Source organism: Leucopleurus acutus, assembly GCF_964270905.1.
Source record: "Leucopleurus acutus genome assembly, chromosome: 3".
NCBI classification, from domain to species: Eukaryota; Metazoa; Chordata; class Mammalia; order Artiodactyla; family Delphinidae; genus Leucopleurus; species Leucopleurus acutus.
Genome location: NC_139145.1, coordinates 59,091,508 through 59,112,525, shown reverse-complemented (window position 1 = coordinate 59,112,525; position 21,018 = coordinate 59,091,508). Strand labels below are relative to the sequence as shown.

The window sequence follows — 21,018 nt, the reverse complement described above, 5'->3', positions numbered from 1 at the left end:
ACAAATGGATAAGTGGAATAAAATATAAAACATAGCAATTAGAGTTTTTGCATCTGGTATCTTCTAACAATTGCTTAAGAGTTGAGAATTCAATATTTGAGTAACACACAATTAGCTTGACACCCAAGCCAGTGTTATCACCTGTGTGATTAAACTGCAAAAACAAATCTTGGATGTTATTGCTCAAATGGTCCCAATTATTTTAATTTACTAGTTATTTTGACTCTGAATAGTGAGAATCTGTACTATATTTTAGTACCTGTTTTGCTTGAGACTTACTGACAAGTTAACAAAGAAAAATTTATTTTCTTTTAGTTTGAAGAGACCATTATTTAAGGCTATACTTAAATCAGGTGCATGTATTTGACCTATTACCACCCCCCACAAAATTTTGAATAGTGTGATAACAGTATCAAAAGTACTTACTACTATGTACTATCTCCTTGTTAATCTGTTGAAAGCATGCTCTCATTCTCTACAGAGGAAAATCAGTGTTTAGTTTGGGGTAGAGCCTCTTTTTCATGAACTGATATCTTGCATAATAAAATTATATCTTTCAGAGATTAGTGTCCTTGGCACTCTGTTTAAGAATTCTGATTGGTATCGTAGGGTAGATTCCACAATAATTTAACTAGAATCTACTATTTGTTAAGCTTTGTGCTGGGCTTTGGGATTACAAAGATGAAAAAATGTGGTCCCTGCCCTTAAAGATATCAGGCTTTTCAGGAACATGAACATTTCAGAGAATGTGAAAACAAGGTAAATTATTTATTCAAATTCTATTTGCCCTTCTAAACTAGTTTTACATAATAACAAATTATATTTGAGTGTTCTAGGCATGTGTACCTTAATTGCATCACCTCATTTAATATTTTCCTAGTCTTGTGACAGTCCAAGATCCTAAACTCAATATATGGATCATTGCCCTGTGTTAATTGGATGATCACTGTAAAGGTTGATGTTTGGATGTCTTACTTCAGGAGTTTGATGGACTTTAAGTGACAGGTTTAAAGGGGCAGTGATTTAAAATGAAAGGATACAAAGTTCATCAGCATAAGATATTTGAGCAAAACCACAACTGCTTCATTATGTTCTATAAACTCTCCAAGCATGTCCTGCTCCAGAGCCTTTGGCATTTGCAGTTGGCTCTCACAGGAGCATTCTTCTCTTAGATATCCATGTGGCTACCCTCTCTCACTTATTTTAGTAGTCTGCTAAGAGCCCTTCCTACTGCCTACAGTATGTATGTTCCATAAACATCTCAGACTCACAATTCTAAAACTGAACTCATCACTTCCCCCTCTACGCCTATCCCTTCCCCACCCCCACCTTTGTAAATTGCATTGCCCTAAAACTAGTCAGTGTAGTCAGAAACCTTGAAGCTTGCATCTGCTATATCTTACCACATACATCCAAACAGGTACTAAGTCCTGTAGGTTCTTTCTTAGCATCTTGTTTGTCTCTTTCTCTGTATTCTCACTGCTTGTGCTGTAAATCAAGTCATCATCTTTCACCTGAACTTATTGTAGTAATCCCTGGCTCTATCTACCTCTGTGATTATACCTCTAATTCTTCGTTTACCCTGCTATCACAGTAAATTCTCTAATGCCAGTTCAATCATGTCACTCCTTTGGCAAAAAGGTTTCCCATTCCTTAGATAAAGAATAAATCAAATTCCTTGGTATGGCATACAAGGTTATTTAGGATTTGGCTTCTGTCTATTTCTATCCTTGCTGTAACCTACTTTATTTGCTTTTTATATTCCAGCCATACCAAATTGCTGTAGTTCTCTGAACATATCAAGCTATTAAACGTCCCAAGTAATTTGCTCTCACTGCTTTGGCTTCTAGAATCATGATAATAACTACTGCATACTGAGTGTTTATTGTCCACTGGACTAAATGCTTACCTTTACGTTCTTAAATAAACTTTACAACTACCATATGAAGGAAGTGATATTATTCCCAATTTACAGATGAGGAAACTGAAGCTTAGAGACATTGTATAATATGCACAAAGTTGTACATCTAGTGATGGAGCCACGATTTGAATCAGGTTTTTTGGAATGTAAAATCCATGCTTATAACTACTACTCTACACTGCAGCTGTCACTAATGGCCCCGTCCTCCATCCTGTTGGATACCTTCTTGTTCCGGATCATCACCTCTGATTTCCTTCATTACTACCCCAACTGGAATCGACCATTTCTTCCTTCCTCTGTGTTCCCACGTTGTCTGTATATAACTCCCTGTTAAATAGCATCTGTAGTACTTTATTGCATTTATTTGATTATCTGTCTTAATGAACAGGAATCATGTCTTATTTATTTTTGTGTTTCCCATATACAGTAGAATGTCTGGCACTTAGTAGGTGCTTATTAAATGTTGGGTTTAATAAGCCAATGTTGAATATATATATAGTGTTTAATATGCTCAGATTACTTGTTAGCCTAAGACAACATAATGGATTTTATATTTTTGTGGAGTAGAGAGTAAGAGTATAGGAACACAAGGTCCTTAGACAAACTGACCTTAATAATAGTAGTAATGGTAATATTAATAGTAATAATAACTAATATTTGTTGAGTGATTACCATGTATTAAGCACTGTTGGTACAATTTTAGATATAGTATCTTGCTTAATCATCTATAACCCTGTGATGTAGTTACTACTATTAGCCTTATCTTATAGCTGAGGAAAATGAGGCTAACAACGGTAAAAAGAGTTAGCTAAGATGGCACTGTGAACAGTGGGCTAGTGTTCTAAGAGACCTTGCTGTTAGTCATTATGCTCTCCTCCCATTATTGGTATGAATTGGAGGTGTTTGAGTCTCTTTTTAACTTACTAAAATTAAGTATTTCTTTGGTGTGTTTGATGCTTATTTTTTTATTTAGGGTAATGAGCAGAAGCCAGGACTTCTTTCTAACCTCAGTCTTACCCATTTATTATGATAGGGCAAATACAGAATAACATTTCAACATTAAGATTTTCTTGGACTTAATTGCCAGGTTCTTCATTCCTTGTGACTTTCCTAATGAGTATGCGAGGAGTCTTCCCTTTTTTAAAATATATTGTGGCACAAATTTTGTTGTATGTATGTTGGTTAGAAGTAATGTAGTGGTACTGCCAGAAATTACTAAATAAAAGCATGATTTGTCTGTCTCTCTAAGAACTCTGGCAGAGAGGAGTTTGTGGGCTTGATAATCTATTACATTTAATTTAATTTAAAGGTTTTTCCTGACATTGCTCTTATTGTTAAACTGCAACATCATGATGCTTGTAGATTCTCTGTTTACTTCATTGGTTAGTACGCATTTGTTTTAGTCATACTCCACTGTTTAGAAGAGTCACTTAATACAGTTTGGTGTGGTGAAAAGGGTGTGTGCTTTGGAATCTGAAACACATGGCTTCAGATACCTGTGTGGTTATGTGATCTTGGGTAAGTCACTTAACTTTTCTGAGTTTCATTTAAAATGAAGATGTTAATCTGCTTCACTGAGTAGTAAAGATGATGGAGTGGAATAATATATGGAAAATGCACTTAATGGTAACTATTTAAAAAAAAACCTTTCTTTTCTCCCATGTTTAGAAACTTCAAAAAATAATAGATTCTGTATTAAAACTATGGTGTAGAAATGAAGTTTTTGTAGTTGACTAAAGTGGAGTTAATTTTCTCCAGCTTTAACTGAGAATTAGGAAAAGCCTGATTGTTCTCTCTTGTGCTGTTTAAACTAATTAACTTCAGAAATCCCAAGGTAACAGTTATGTTTTTTGAGAAGAGGATTGTGGATCTGAAATTGGGCATACAGTTTTCCTCGTAGAAAGAAACTTGAACACTTTTTACGATGAGGCATATAGCCTTTGCATTCCATTACTTCCAGATGTTGTTGCTGATTATATTGGGCCTTACAGTATCAGCAAAACTCATTCCTAAATTTATAATTATTTGGTCTCAAATTGCATCTGTATTACTTTTTCCTTTTGAGTGGATCTTGGAGCATGTTTGTGGTGGATGCAACTGTTGAAACTTTGGAGTACCACGTTTTTTGCAAAAAAAAAAAAAAGGAATTACCATGTCTTTCAGTAATTATCTCTTGGAATGCTGACCCATCCTTTTTGCTGCTCCAAGTAGAAATCAGTAGTAAGCTACCTGCATTCTAAAATTGGTATGATTCTAATTTAAAGACTTTGGGTGGGAAAAGGTAAGACATGTTTATCTCTCCAAATGTTAACTAAGAGAGAAGAAAAATAATAGCAAGTACATTTTAAAAATATATATTTTTTAGATGTTTAAATGTTTTATTTGGCTTTTCCTTTTTAATTATCAAATCTGAATTTCTTGAGGAAGCTTTATTTTTGAAGGTTTATAAGAAGAGGTAGTGAAAAATAAAGGGTTTAGCCTTCCTCTTGAACTTTCTCATAGCTCTGGTTGGAATTCATGGGAGTGATGATGATTCTTTTTGTGTGTGTGTGGTACGCGGGCCTCTTAACTGTTGTGGCCTCTCCTGTTGCGGAGCACAGGCTCTGGACGCGCAGGCTCAGCGGCCATGGCTCACGGGCCCAGCCGCTCCGCGGCATGTGGGATCCTCCTGGACCGGGGCATGAATCCGTGTCCCCTGTATCAGCAGGTGGACTCTCAACCACTGCGCCACCAGAGAAGCCCAGTGATGATTATTCTTTTATTTTTGGCTGTGTTGGGTCTTCATTGCCGTGCGCGGGCTTTCTCTGGAGAGAGGGAGCTACTCTTCGTTGGGGTGCGTGGGCTTCTCATTGCGTTGGCTTCTCGTTACGGAGCGTGGGCCCTAGGCGCACAGGCTTCAGTAGTTGTGGCATGTGAGCTCAGTAGTTGTGGCTCACAGGCTTTAGAACACAGCCTCAGTAGTTGTGGTGCATGGGCTTAGTTCCTCCGTGGCATGTGGGATCTTCCCGGACCAGGGCTCGAACCCATGTCCCTGCATTGGCAGGCAGATTCTCAACCACTGTGTGCCACCAGGGAAGTCCCGAAATTGTGGGTTTTTCTGTTGTTGTTTGTTTGTTTGTTTCTTGGTGGAAGTGAGTTTTGGCCAAATCATAGCTAGGTTAATAAATGATTTTTTCCTAATTAGATTTTGGCCAGGGTGACTGAGGTGTTTTGTTTTTTTTTAGGTGGTAATAGCTGAGTCTGTGGTTATTCTCCCTAGTAACTATTGCCATCCAGTGGTTCATTTTGAAATGTCATATGGGACAAAATGCTTGTTCCCCTTTTCCTCCCTTCTACCTTTGTTTAAATTCTAGTTGAAGCTAAAAACCACACTCATTTTTTTTTAGAAGAAGGGAGGGAGAAAAAAGACTTTTGAGGAGGAAGACATAAAGAGTTTGACTTTAGCGTTTTAGAAGAGGTAACCTATAAGGGAAAAAACAGGTAGTTTTTTGTGGGCCAGATTTCCTCTCATTCTTTTTCCTCCGCGTTTTATTTTTGTACCTGATCAGAAGTAGGAAAAAAATCTGCCATGTTTAAGACTTGAAATAAACTTTTTTGCCATTGGTTAAAAACAGTACCACAATAGGTTGATGTTTTATGTTTGCTGCTGAATGTAGCTGCTGGATAGAGATCAGCTGTGAAACTACTGTTAAGCAATAAGGAAATTTCTGTGATCCTTTAGCTGTCTGTAGGAAACTATGAGGCTTATATATTCATTTGCATGATGAAAACTAATTTCATTAGATATAATATTACTTTGAACTTATCTATTATTTAGACATTTTTTTGGTGTTATATCACTGAGCCTTTATATGAAATGTATGGTATTGGTCTTACTATTTCCATGTAGCTATAAATGGTTTCCATCTTGACTGGCCAGGTACCTTTTGAGGTAATGCTGTTGTAATCGGCATTGCAACAATATGTGTTTCAGCAGGTTTATCAGGTAAGGTATTTATGAACTGCCAAAAGCAATCCCCCAAATAGTCCCAAAGTAATAGGCATAACTGGATATTTTATCCTTTTATTGAATCCACATTGAGACAGGCTTTTAAAAGTTTATGGAAAGTAGGACAAAAAAGTATGAGAATTGAGTGCCTTTGGCACATCTGATTGACACAAATGTATTCAAGTCATTTATGTGTATAGTTATGTATATATGTATATATACTCATTCTGGGAACTTAAGATTTTCCCCACAAGTGTTACAGATATTTAAAATTTGATCTTGTGTGTCAGAACTTAAATATAAAATGCCTAAAACTACATTTGAAAATTCAAGTGATTCTCACAAGGAAAAAAAAGTTGTAACTATGTGAGGTGATAGATGTTAACTAAACTTACTGTGGTAATAATTTCATAATATATACTGTTAGCAGTCACTCCCATTCTTCCTTTCCTGACTCTTCAGGAGACCATTAATCTTCTTTCTGTCTCTGGGGATTTGCCTGTGCTGGACATTTCATATAAATGGAATTGTACAATATGTGACTTTTTGTGCATTCTTTCATGCTAAGCATGATATTTTCAACGTTGTCAGTGTTATAGCGTGTGTCAGTACTTGGCTGAATAATATTCCATTGTATGGATATACCACATTTTGTTTATCCATTTACTAATTAACAGACATATGGGTTTTTTTCCACTTTTTGTCTACTATGCATAATGCAGCCATGAACTTCTATGTACAAGTTTTTGTATGAACATGTATGTTTTCAGTATTCTTAGGTATATACATAGAAGTGGAATTACTGGGTCATATGGTAATTCTGTGTTTAATTTTTGAAGAACTGCCAAACAGTGTCCCACAGTGGCTTCATCATTTATACTTCCACTAGCAATGTACAAAGGACCTTACTTTTTTGAGAGTGGACCATTCGTCACTTTCTAAGTGCATCTTCAAGCCCATTTTTTATTTCATTCCCTTACTCTCCACCCACATGTCTGACCACCTATTGAAATTCTATGCATCCTTCAAAGCCTAGCTCAAATGCTACTTCTTGTACAAAGTCTTCTTGGATTACTGGGGCTGGAAGTGATTTCTCTTTAATGCATATAGTTTTACCATTTATTTCTCTTGGAGGCCTTTTGTGATAGTTGTTGGTGTCTTTGACATTTCTTCTACCACATTTTTGTACTCTCTTGGTATTGTACTTTGTATAAAACAGGACTTCAATAAATATTGGAGAATGAATGGGAGAGAATTGGAAATCCTTAACTTGGATTTTTTAAAAGTTACATAATACATGTAATCTGTATTCATCTCTGTAATATGTGTAATACTACATCAGAACAGTGCTGCTTATAAAATAGACATATTAACATCTAAATACCATATTTAATAAATTTCAGAATTTGGAATTGTGGTTTTTATCCTTACAACTGGCAGGTATATGTATCTGCAAATATGTAATATTTTCTTGCACTTGCAACAAGCTCTTTGTTGTACAAGCAGTTACCTTTCAAATCATTTGAAAACTGGTAGTCTACATTTATCTGCTGGCATTGATCTAGAATGACATCTTTGTCTGTAATTATATATTAAAGAATCTGTATTACAACATAGTACATGGCTCAGTGTTACTGGGTCTGAAGTTAAAGATTTATTTTATAAAAATAAAGTACATCACTAGATAATAAAATATTGTTATATCCACATCATTTTAACTTTACTGTCTTTATTAAGATATCTTTATTTGGTGTCCATTGTGAAAATTGATGACCAACTAGTCAAGTATTCCAAATAATGTAGTCCAAATACTGTGGTCCTTTGTTTATTAATTTGTTAGGTAGTATCTATTGCCTAGTGTTTAAGAGTTATATGGCCTTTGGTTTTTTTGGGGTTTTTTTGCGGTACGCGGGCCCCTCACTGTTGTGGCCTCTCCTGTTGCGGAGCACAGGCTCCGGACGTGCAGGCTCAGCGGCCATGGCTCACGGGCCCAGCCGCTCCGTGGCATGTGGGATCTTCCCGGACCGGGGCACAAACCCATGTCCCCTGCATTGGCAGGCAGACCCTCAACCACTGCACCACCAGGGAAGCCCATATGGCCTGTGTTTGAAACCTGGCTTTGCCATTTATTAGCTGGCAGAAATACTTAACCTTTCTGATCCTGTTTTTCTGTCTGTCTACAAGTATATTAACCTCCCTGGTTAGACACTTTTTATATATATAAATTTACTTTATTTTTGGCTGCATTGGGTCTTCGTTGCTGCCCGTGGGCTTTTCTCTGGTTGCAGCAAGTAGGGGCTGTTCTTTGTCGTGGTGTGCAGGCTTCTCATTGTGGTGGCTTCTCTTGTGGCACACGGGCTCAGTAGTTGTGGCTCGTGGGCTCTAGAGCGCAGGCTCTGTAGTTGTGGTGCATGGGCTTAGTTGTTCCGCGGCATGTGGGATCTTCCTGGCCCAGGGCTCAAACCCGTGTCTCCTGCATTGACAGGTGGATTCTTAACCACTGCAGCACCAGGGAAGCCCCAGACATATTTATATACTACAGACCTGTATAGGTATATAAATATGTACTCATGATTATATATACATGAGTACTCAGATGTTCATGTTTGCATACATATACATACATACTTTTAGCAAAATAAATATCATACTGTTTTAAATCTTGTGGTTTTCACTTAATTTTATGACTGTTTTCTTATGCCATTAAATATGCTTCAAACACATTGTTCTTAATGACTGCATAGTGGTCCATTCTGTGAATGTACAAAATGTACTTACCAAATCCCCTATTGTAGTTTTTTTCACTTCATTTCTGGAATTTTAATTAATGCTGCAATGAACATTCTTGCACATTTTTGTCTGGCATTCAGATAATTTTTTAAGGATAGATTTTTTTTTTTAATGGAATTACTGGGTCAAAGGGCATGTGCTTTTTAAAAATAAATTTATTTATTTATGACTGCGTTGGGTCTTCGTTGCTGCATTGCTGCACGCGGGCTTTCTCTAGTTGCAGTGAGCGGGGGCTACTCTTCATTGCAGTGCGTGGGCTTCTCATTGCAGTGGCTTCTCTTGTTGCGGAGCACAGGCTCTAGGCATGTGGGCTTCAGTAGTTGTGGCACTCAGGTTCAGTAGTTGTGGCTCTTGGGGTCTAGAGCTCAGGCTCAGCAGTTGTGGTGCACAGACTTAGTTGCTCCGCGGCATGTGGGATCTTCCTGGAGCAGGGCTCGAACCCGTGCCCTCTGCATTGGCAGGCGGATTCTTAACCACTGCACCACCAGGGAAGTACGGCATGTGCTTTTTAAAGCATTTTGATACACATTTCCAAATTGCTTCCCAGAAAGGTTGTGCATATTTTATTTGGTAAGAAAATTTAGAATTAACTTGATTTGAAATTAGAGGGTTGCATGTTTATTTTCGTAAGTTGATTTTGCTTATAGGATTCATTTCAACAAATATGTATTGAATAAGTACTATGTACAAGGTATTCATAGGCTCAGAGGATAGAGCAGTGAACAAATGACTATGATTCCTACCCTAATAGAGTTTTCCTGTCTAGAGCAATTAGGATATTTGATAGTGGATTAAATCTTCTTTAGTTTGTCAGAATTGAATATATTAATTGGAAGAGAGGAGAAATGATACTTTAATGACCTATTTATGCTATCTAGGCTTTCTACTATCTACTCCTGCATACATCTTCCTAGGGCCTATGTTGATGTACTTGTTTCATTTAAAAAATGCCGCTTTTCAGGCTCTGTGGTAGGCACAGAAGATTCATTGCTCTCCAGGAAACTTTAATCTGGTGTGTCTGGGTTATATCTGTAGTCGTGTCTGAAGATAAGCAGATAGTCAGGAGGCTCCCTCAAAGTCCCTCCCTATAACCCCCTGTTTCTACAATAATTTATTTGGTTATATTTGAATTCCAAATCAGAAGTCATATTACCTTAAATTGCTGTTATTCTAACAATATTAAGATCAGCTTCATGGATATTGCATCTTTAATTCCTAAACAGGTTGAATCATTTATTTTGGACCAAGAAGATCTGGATAACCCGGTGCTGAAAACAACATCAGAGATATTCTTATCAAGTACTGCAGAAGGAGCAGACTTACGCACTGTGGATCCAGAGACACAGGCACGACTAGAAGCATTGCTGGAAGCAGCAGGTACTTTATTTTCTCTTTTTCATCTTTTTAAAAGACTCCAGGGAATACTCTCGTGGTTCAGTGGTTGGGACTCTGCGCTTTCACTGCCAAGGGCATGGGTTCGATCCCTGGTAGGGGAACTAAGATCCTGCAATCCGCGTGGCATGGCTGGAAAAAAAAAAAAAAAAAGACAAAAAAAACCCCCAAGACTCCATCTCTATACAAAGTTATAAAAGATTATCCCCAAGTTATATATGTTATATAAAATTTGAAATCTGTAAAATTTGTTTTTTTTAATTTCCTAAAGAAAATGTTCACATTTTATGTTTAAAAAATTCTTGGTTGAAAGTTCTCAGTGAGTGATTTCTAGGCTCAACACTAACTTTTTTTTTTAATTGAAGCATAGTTGATTTACAATGTTGTGTTAGTTTCAGGTGTACAGCAAAGTGATTCAGTTTTACACATATATATATTCTTTTCCATTATGGTTTACTACAAGTTATTGAGTATAGTTCCCTGCTATACAGTAACATTTAACCATTTTTTAAAAATTTATTTATTTTTAGCTGTGTTGGGTCTTCCTTGCTGCGCGTGGGATTTCTCTAGTTGCGGCGAGTGGGGGCTACTCTTTGTTGAGGCGCACAGACTTCTCATTACGGTGGCTTCTCTTGTTGCAGAGTACGGGCTTTAGGCACGCAGGCTTCAGTAGTTGTGGCACGTGGGTTCCGTAGTTGCTGCTCGCGGGCTCTAGAGCTCAGGCTCAGTAGTTGTGGCGCATGGGCTTAGTTGCTCCACAGCACGTGGGATCTTCCCAAACCAGGGATCGAACCCATGTCCCCTACATTGGCAGGTGGATTCTCAACCACTGTGCCACCAGTGAAGTCCCAAGACATATATATAGTATGTTAGGAATGTGTTTACTTTGATGATTCTTTTTATTCCTTTAACTTTCTCCTCTTATGAAAAAGCATAGGTAAAATTTATAGCGGATTGACTTTTAGTCCATCTAATGTGTCTTTTTGGAACTGACCGAAACTTAAAATTAGATTGAACAAAACAATTTAAGTATCTAGCAGAAGATGGTTTAATTTAGAGCAGACGGTTTAATTTAAACCTTCTTTAAAAAAAGTTTCCATTGCAGGGGGCATAGGTTTGATCCCTGGTTGGGGAACTAAGATCCTGCATGCAGTGTGCAGTGTGGCCAAAAAAAAAAAAAATCACATTAGTAATTGCTTTGGTGTCCCTCCCTTCTTTGGATTTATTGTGAGTCTCCTACTTTTGATTTAGGAATAGTCTATGTAAGATTCCTGAAATAGGAGTGCCATGGCCACCCTATATATATATATATATATATATATATATATATATATATATATATATATATAATTTTTTTAGTTTTTAATTTTTTTCCTGTGCTTTAGAACCAGCTTAGAGCAGAGAGAAATGTGGAGAAAATGCATTTTTCTTCTCCATGTCTTTTCTGGACTAAGTTACTTTCCTTCCCTAAATCAAGCTTTGTTTACTGGTGATAGTACATCTCCTCTCTAGTTTAGGCTGACATTTCACTCATACTGTGGGTACTACTCCAAGACCCCTAATTAAGGATTTTAAACCTATTTCTCTTTTTTCTGGCCACCTCATGAGTCTCACTCAGGGATGGCTCTTTTCTGCTACATTGAGCATTTTTCTGTAGGTTCATGGTTAACTATAAGTACTTATATACTTATACCTTATACAAGATACCTTAGAATTGCTTGCTTTTCTTACCTATATTGTGAGAGAGAAAATAAACCTTGAAAATCATGTCTTCCAGGAGGTGTGAGAAATTACTGAATTTTTAAATTTTGTGTGTTTTGACAATTTAAACTCCAGGCATTGTTGGGTATGATATTTATCCAAAGAAATTGTCAGATGTTTTTTAAAAATGATGTACTCCTTTGAAGCCCTGTGCAAGTCAGTTGGCTTAATGAATACTTTTTTGTTCATTAGTATTTTCATTTGCTTTTTGGACATTGTGTTGAGCCTATAACATTTAAGACTTATGCATTGTTTTCAATTATGAGAACGTGTTAGACGTTACTAGGCTTCTTAAGAAGATAGAATTCTTAATGCTATTTTAACCAAAAAAATTGAAGTTGAAAATATTTTTTTCTTTAAGATTCTTTGAGATTTTTAAAGAAACTTAAGAATTAAGGGCAGTTCAAGAAGAATTTTTAACAAGTCTTTTCTAAATTATAAATGTAATATATAAAATAGCTAAAACAATATGAAATGTATTTAGTAGATTTTAAAGCCTGCCCGTTGTAAAGGTTTACATATACTTGCAGACTTTCCCTTGTAGTTATATAAATACATGTATATGTTTGAATATACATGATTTTTTAAATGAAATTATATCATATTATACAAATTATAATTTTCTTTTTTTCACTTAATTTATTGTGGCCATCCTTCCATAACAGGATATGTTGATCTTTCTCCTTCTTTAAGGGTAAGATAATACTCTGTTGCTTGGATGCACCACAGTTTATTTTACCAATGGCTTATTGAAGGATTTTTACGTTATTTCCAATTTTTTTGATATCACAAATAATGCTGTAGTTCATATCCATGTATATCTATAACTTTTCTTGCTTGTGCAAGTATCTTCATAGGACAGATTCCTAGAAAGTTATATTGCTGGGTCAGAGGATATTTTTGCATTCAAAATTTTGATCGCTTTTATCAAAGTGGTCCCTCAAGTTTATGCCAGTATACATTCCTATCAACAGCTTTCCTCAGTCTTCTTTTGGTCAATTTCATAGTTTGTGTTCATTCAATATTATCAATAAGTTGTGCGGTAGCTCTTTATAAATGATATAAATTCATTGGGTGTTAATTTTTCCAGTTTTTATTTTGCCTTAACTTTATTTATGGTGTCTTTAATTATATAGAAATTTTTATTGGAATTAAAAATGTTTAATATCACATTTACTAATTTTTTACTTTATAGCTTTTGTGATTTGGTCTCATGCTTAGAAAAACCTCCTCTACATCAGCAATAGAAAAATACTACATAGTATAATAGTACTTTTCAGATTTCATTTAAGTCTACCTGGTATTTATTTTTGTAAATGGTGTGAATTTGAGATCTTACCTAATTTTCAAATAACCAGTTTCTGAACAATATTTATGAAATAAGCCCTCCTATATCCACTGATTTGAAATGTCACCTTTATCATATATTGAATTCACAGGTGATCTAAGTTCTTTTTTTGTTTGCCGCTATTACATATGCTTGATAAAATTATCTTTTTTCTTTGCAAGTATCATACTATCATACTGTTGTAATTGAATAGCATCACAATATATTTTTTATCTTATTGGGCAAGTTTCCCTTTTTTTTGTTCTATAAAATTTTATTGACTGTTTCTCATTTTCAGCAGTAACAGGTGGTGATATTGTCAACAAAATTTTGTTGCAGTAGAAACTGATTCCTCACTGAATCTAGAGAAAAAGATTTATTGGCAACTTAGACTTACTATATTGTGAGTTCTGTAAGGACAGGAACTATGTCTTATTCCTTTCTGTCCCCCTAATGTCTGGCACATCATAAGCACATAATAAATACTAAATATGAGAATTAATTTATTTTAATTTACACTCTTGCCCCAGAAAACGGTTCTAGGTGGCTATTCAATCAAAGGAAGAAACTGTTGGATTGTTTGTTTTAATATTACAGAATAGCCCCTTCGTTAGTACTGAAAATAGATAGGATCCTATACTAGAGATCTTATGATGTGATTGTACTTTGATAGAAATCTCATTCATTCATTACAGTAAGCATCATGTTAAGTTAACATTTGGAGTTAGGTAGAGGATAAATTAGTATTATGTGCACTGTAAAGATGAAAAGACTAAAACATAGGTGTTATGCAATGGCCTTTTGACATTAGTGACAAAATTGAAATTATCAGCTTTGCATATGGAGATTATGCCATTTTGGCTTAGAGAATAGTGTTTAGAAATGTAATTACAGTTTACACATTTATGCTTTTTCTTTCCCTGAACTGATTGATGCACACTGAAGGAATTGGCAAATTGTCAACTGCTGATGGTAAAGCCTTTGCAGATCCTGAGGTACTCCGAAGACTGACATCTTCAGTAAGTTGTGCACTGGATGAAGCTGCTGCTGCACTGACACGGATGAGAGCGGAAAACAGCCACAATGCAGGACAAGTAGACACGTATGTGTTTAATGACTTCTGCTGGGTATTCAATTCAATATCTGGTTTTCATTTCTGAGGAAGTTACTTATTCTAAAGGTTATAGTAGGAAACTCTAAACTGACTGCCTGAGTAATAATAAATGAAATGGGTTGTTTATGCAATAATCTAGGTCCGTGTTACTCAAATATGGTCCATGGACTAGCAGCGTCAGCATCATAGAAATTCAGAATTTCAGACCCCATCTTGGATCTATTGAATCAGAATCTACCTTTGAACAAGAAACATTGGCTATTTGTATGCACATTAAAGTTTGAGATTCACTGATTTTGTTAGTCATTCTGCAGTAAAAATTTTACTTAGATTTTTACCTTCTATTTCATCTAGTCACCTCACTGTTATCAAATAAAATTCTAAGACATAGGATTATATCCCAAATGTCTTTGGGAATCATTACATTAGTTTAAAAAATTGTGCATCTAATGCTGTATAAAGTTTATTTAAAATTTAATATGAGAGTATGTTAGGACATTTTGAAAGATAAAAATGACGGCTGTTTTCATATTTATTTATTGCCTTTCTGGCTTGGTTCACATACATGAAAAATTAGTATTGCAAACAAATATTCAAATAATTTTCTTCTTACCATATCAGATTTTTCTATATATGACTAACCGTATATATTTAACGTAACTCGTTGTCATAGGACCTTGAGTCTTTCTTTGTTGGTTTTGTTTTCAGTCGCAGTCTGGCGGAAGCTTGTTCAGATGGGGATGTGAATGCTGTTCGTAAATTGCTAGATGAAGGCAGAAGTGTAAATGAACATACAGAAGAAGGAGAAAGCCTGCTGTGTTTGGCTTGTTCAGCCGGGTATTATGAATTAGCACAAGTAAGCAGAAATAATCTTTAGTGATCAAAATTGTGGAAGGGTTTTGATGTTTTGTTTATTATTATCATTAATAAGAGAAATTATCATTAGAAGCCAAGGTCTTTCCTTTTTGGCAGTAGGTAAAATAGAAACTGATACATAATTAATTTTTGTTGTCTGTACATGCAACTTGGCATGGTCCGTTTTTTTCTGCCGCTTACTCAAAAATAGTCCTAATGAATAAGGAAAACATAGAAATCATAATAATATTTTAAACTTGCCTTTAGAAATAATATACAAGTATAATGAAAGATATTGATTTATTTTTATTTCATCTAGATTATCCCAATTCTTTTAGTTTTGTTTTTTTTTTTTTCCTGTTAGAGCAATTTTGGGAAATAGCCATGTGTTTACCAGTTAGTTTGTGTCTTGTGAGTATAGTTTTGCTGTTCTCTTGCTAAATAATCCTGAGCATAACACTAATTCTTTGACAGGAGCAGTTAAATTGTATAATTGGATGGTTAATGTGATTACCTACTTTACTTAAAGATTACTATGTAATGGTATTGTAAAATATAACATCTAACCAGGTGTTTTGAGCAGTGAACATCATTGGCATATTTTCCCAAAAGGTGATTATTTTTTATTTTTCCTTGCCTCCACTCTAAAAGAATATCTTCCCAGATTCAATATATTCTTTAGAAGTAATGTTAATAGTAAGAATTGACAGTTTCTCTCTGTGTGCATATGTGTTTTAAAGGTATTGCTTGCTATGCATGCTAATGTTGAAGACAGAGGGAATAAAGGAGATATAACCCCCCTAATGGCAGCATCCAGTGGAGGTTATTTAGATATTGTGAAATTATTACTTCTTCATGATGCAGATGTCAACTCGCAGTCCGCAACAGGTATGTAGAAAATGATGTGTTAATTTTAGGAAAACAAATTGATATAAATAACTATAACCTGAGAGATAAAAATTTGATTCCTAGGGAAAACTGGTTGTAAACATACAGAAAAATCATAGCCCTTGTTTAGAATCTGTGAGTAAAATATAGATTAATTTGATATCTTTAAAAGTCTTTGAAACACTCTTACATTCTGTTTGGTCAAGATTGACAGTTTTGGGCTTCCCTGGTGGCGTAGTGGTTGAGAGTCCGCCTGCCGATGCAGGGGACACGGGTTCATGCCCTGGTCTGGGAGGATCCCATATGCCTAGGAGCGGCTGGGCCCGTGGGCCATGGCCACTGGGCCTGCGCGTCCGGAGCCTGTGCTCTGCAACGGGAGCGGCCGCGGCGGTGAGAGGCCCGCGTACTGCAAAAAAAAAAAAAGATTGACAGTTTTTTTGCTGAGGGCAATTTCTTTTTTGCCACAATATATATAATGTACAAAGAGGCAAATTTATGAACTGTATCTTTCACAATTCTTTATCTCATTTAAATACAACTCTCTTATATAGATTAACCTGAGAGTCAAAACCCTATAGAGTTTTTTCCGTCAAGTGTACAGAATGCATTTACTAGTAAGATATTCTGCTGCAGCATGAAAGCTACTCTAGTAAGGTTCTTTATAAGCCTCGGTCATATGTCTTGAGTTACAGCTGTACATTTAGTAATGAGATTCCTTGGATTTAGTGAGGCAAGCACATGGCTTAAAATACAGTTTCAATAATGAAAGCATATCAGTCTTCCATACCATTAAGTATATATTAAATGTAGCCTAATTTATTTTTTAAACGACCATGACTTCTTAAAAAGGATTATAGGTTACTTTGCTGACCACCTTGTCTAGGTCATAGTAATATTAATATCCTCCATGTCTGAGACTGTTAAACAGTTGAATTCTGAACAAATTGGGTATGAAATGATAGTTTTCTTGCTGAACCTTTAAAACAGTCTTATTCAATCTCACACTGTTGGATGGTTAAACCATCTCCCTACTCCCTTTAATAAATAAGAGTCCTCAAAACAAAATCAGGAAAGGAATAAGTGGCAAATCAGGGAATAATGACCTTTTAAATAAATTTTTATTTTGAAGGAATTATGCTGAGAGGGATTTATATCTGTCTCCCTGGGTCTCATAAATGTAGACTAAATGTGTAAAGATAAAGGAGAGGTAAAAGAAAATTAAGAAATGAATGTACATAGAAAGAAAATGTTAAGTGTTTCTAAGTTGTATTGTGTTGAAAGAAAAAGCAATAACTTTGAGTGGTACATTAAAATATTTTATATGAAAATATGTTGGAAATAATTTTTCAAGATGGCACTTAATCTTATTTTACAAGCTAAGGAAATATGGAGAGAGGTAAATTGGTTTGTTTATAATAAGCCTTTTAAGTAGTGAAAAAATTAAGATGATGCTTCTAACCAATACAACAAAAAAATGAGATAGTAGTTCTAGTGGTTTATGTAAGGTAATTGAAGAGATAGAACTAGAGCAGTAGTATAATCGTAATTATATCAGTTTTATCATAATTTTTAATTTCTTTTTGTTCTTTTTTAGGAAACACTGCACTAACTTATGCCTGTGCTGGAGGATTTGTTGACATTGTGAAAGTACTACTTAATGAAGGCGCAAATATAGAAGATCATAATGAAAATGGACATACCCCCTTAATGGAAGCAGCCAGTGCAGGTCATGTGGAAGTTGCAAGAGTTCTTCTAGATCATGGGGCAGGCATCAACACTCATTCTAACGAATTCAAAGAAAGTGCTCTTACACTTGCATGCTACAAAGGTACTCTATAAATATATATATGTTTATAGGGTCTTTTTCATAGCAACTTTGAATATTTAAATATTTGAATATTGAGTATTTGAGTTAATTTTATATTTCTTATACTTTCCCTGTGCTATAAAATTATCTAGCTTCTAAGAGATTATATAGAAAGTCCATTTTAGCATGTATTTCCTAAAGTATAGTTTCATAGTATATGTTTTTTTATTATTTTAATTCAAATTTATTCAACTAGCTATAAGGTCAACCAAAACTCTTAGCACAGACTTAGAGGGTTTCCATTCTTTAATAACTTTTGTTTTATATGATTTTTCCAACCTTTATTTTAAAAATAATACACACTCAAATAATAGTAATCACACTTGATATAGAAAACCTGAAAAACACAGAATAGTGTAAAGAAGTTTTACAATGACATGTAATGCTACCATCTAAAGATTTAAAAAGCATGTAAACAATATTTTAGTATATTTACTTCTAGTTTGTTTTTTAAGTATGTTTATAAACAAATATATATACACTTGACTCTTACAACATGGTTTTGAACTGCACAGGTTCACTTACATACAGACTTTTTTCAGTAAGTGTGTACTATAGTACTAAACAATCCAAAGTTGATTGAATCCTCAGATGTGGAACTATAATCAAAGGTGGTAGCTAGGGCTCCAGCAATCCATATTCTAGGAAGGATGAAGAGGGTAAGGGCAAAATGAGGAATGCCTTCCAACTTAGTAAGCTACCTTTAAGGAATCTTCCTAGAAGTTCTGCCTTATAAGTCCCTTTTACATCTCATTGGCTACACATAGTAGCAAGGGAGGCTGGAAAATGTAGTCTTTTAGTCAGGCATGTTGCCACTGAGATGAAATCGGGAGTTCTGTTATTAAGGAAAAATGAGAGAATGTATATTGGGTAGGAAACTAGCAATCTCTGCCAAATACATCAAATGGATGCACCATAATTGCCTATTGTTGGACACTTGCATTGTTCCCAGTTTTTCACTATTATTAAAAACACTGTGATAACATCCTTGTGCAGACATCTTTGCCTAATCTCTGATTATTTCCTTAGGATAAATTCCTGGAAGTGGAATTGCTGGGTCAAAGGGTATGGACATTTTTAAGGCTTTTGATACATATTGCCAAATTGCCTTCTAGAAAGGTTGAACCAATTTACACTCCCACCAGCAGTGTTTGAGAGTGCCCTTTACCCCACCCTACACCCTCACCAACACTGGGTATTATTCTTTTTAATATTTGCCATTTTGATAGTAAAAAATGGTGTCTTATTTTAATTTGCAATTTTTTTATAGGAAGGTTTAATATTTTTTTCATCAGTTTAATATTCATTTTCACTTCTTTTTTTGAATTACCATTTCATGTCCTTCATCCATTTTTCTACTGGAGTGTTTGTCTTTTTCTTATTGACTATTATAGGGCTTTTTATATACTAAATGTATCAAGAGGGTTGAAATTATTTTGAATGGAGTTTTCTCTGCCTGCTCATTGCCACAGTGAGTTTATGGTTATTATTTTAAAGCTTTTTTTCTGAAAAATATGATCCAAACATACTTTACCTGGCATTCTATTTGATTTCAGTGTTTTGATTTATATTTTATACAGAGTAAATCAAAGAATAAGTATTATTACTTTATTGCTTTACTTGAATTAATGTGCTTTGAACTAATTCAGTCTTTAAAACCTAGATAAGACCTTGACGAGAGCCTGCTTATTATTTTGGATTGGCTTTGTAAAATTGTCATTGATTTCTTTATTGAACACAAAATAAGTTCTCTTGTAAATTTTTGTATAGACACCTGAAAGAAAAAGATTCCCTATTTTAATACTTATATATTAAATCGATAGTTCTTGAGAAATATAGTTTTAAAATTTGTGTTCTTTTTTTTAAAGGCCATTTGGATATGGTTCGCTTTCTGCTTGATGCTGGTGCAGATCAAGAGCACAAAACAGATGAGATGCACACTGCCTTAATGGAGGCTTGCATGGTAATTTTAAATTGCACTCACATGAGATTTTATGGGAAGAAAGGGTCATATGTGTTTCAGCCTTTGAGAATTATTTGTATTCTTTTGGAAAAATCATTATTATGAGATGGTAAAGATCTTGAAAATTTTGTACATTATCAGAGAGGGAAGGGGGAGTTTACGATGTTTTGTTTATCTTTTGATAGTAAATCTGTTAATGTAAGAAATCATACAAAAGGCAGGCTTGGCTATGTCATTTTCAACACACTGATGTACTTTTATTTTCTTCCCAATTCTTTCATTATGGTAAAATACACATATCATAAAATTTACCATGTTAACCATTTTTGAGAGTTATTAAGTATATGCATAATGCTGTGCAACCATCACTACCATCCATTTTCGGAACTCTTTTCATCTTTATAAAACTGAAACTCTGTTTCCATTAAACAGCAACTTTCCATTCCCCACTTCTTCCTATTCCTTGTGATCACCATTCCACTTTCTATCTCTATCATTTTGACTACATTAAGTGCCTCGTATAAGTGGAATCATACAATATTTGTCTTTTTGTGACTGACTTATTTCAGTTAGCATGATGTCCTCAGGTTCATCCGTGTTGTAGCATATGTCAGAATTTCCTTTGTTTTTTAAGGCTACATAATATTTTATTGTATGTACCACATTTTGCTTATCCATTTATCCACTGATGGACACTTGCATCGCCTCCATGCTTTAGCTGTTGTGAATAATGCTGCTGTGAACACGGGTGTATAAATATCTGTTTGAGTCCTGTTTTCAGTTCTTTTGGATATATACCCAAAAGCGAGATGCCTTGATCATATGGTAATTCTGTTTTTAATGTTTTGAGGAACCACCACCATACTGTTTTCCACAGCAGGTGTACCATTTTATGTTCCCACCAGTAGTGTACGAGGGTTCCATTTTCTCCACATCCTCACCAACACTTGTTATTTTCTGGGTGTTTTGGGGTTTTTTTTAACTTAATTTTTATTTTTTTGGCTGCGATGGGTCTTTGTTGCTGCGCGCGGGCTTTCTCTAGTTGAGCTGAGCGGGGGCTACTCTTCATTGTGGTGCGCAGGCTTCTCATTGTGGTGGCTTCTCTTGTTGCAGAGCACGGGCTCTAGGCACATGGGCTTCAGTAGTTGTGGC

At 35.2% G+C, this 21,018-nt stretch overlaps 1 protein-coding gene across 10 annotated transcripts in view; it reads left to right on the top strand.

Annotated features, from left to right (window-relative positions):
• The window catches only part of LOC309960194 (ankyrin repeat and KH domain-containing protein 1), a 121,767-nt gene that overhangs the window by 13,062 nt on the left and 87,687 nt on the right, over positions 1–21,018 (top strand). For all 10 annotated transcript variants that reach the window (XM_082836848.1, XM_082836850.1, XM_082836849.1 and 7 more), the window contains exons 2-7: positions 9,923–10,076; positions 14,125–14,281; positions 15,002–15,149; positions 15,889–16,036; positions 17,631–17,864; positions 19,772–19,866. In XM_082836848.1, coding sequence (XP_082692974.1) covers positions 9,923–10,076; positions 14,125–14,281; positions 15,002–15,149; positions 15,889–16,036; positions 17,631–17,864; positions 19,772–19,866 — 936 coding nt within the window. The remainder of the gene's footprint in view (positions 1–9,922; positions 10,077–14,124; positions 14,282–15,001; positions 15,150–15,888; positions 16,037–17,630; positions 17,865–19,771; positions 19,867–21,018) is intronic.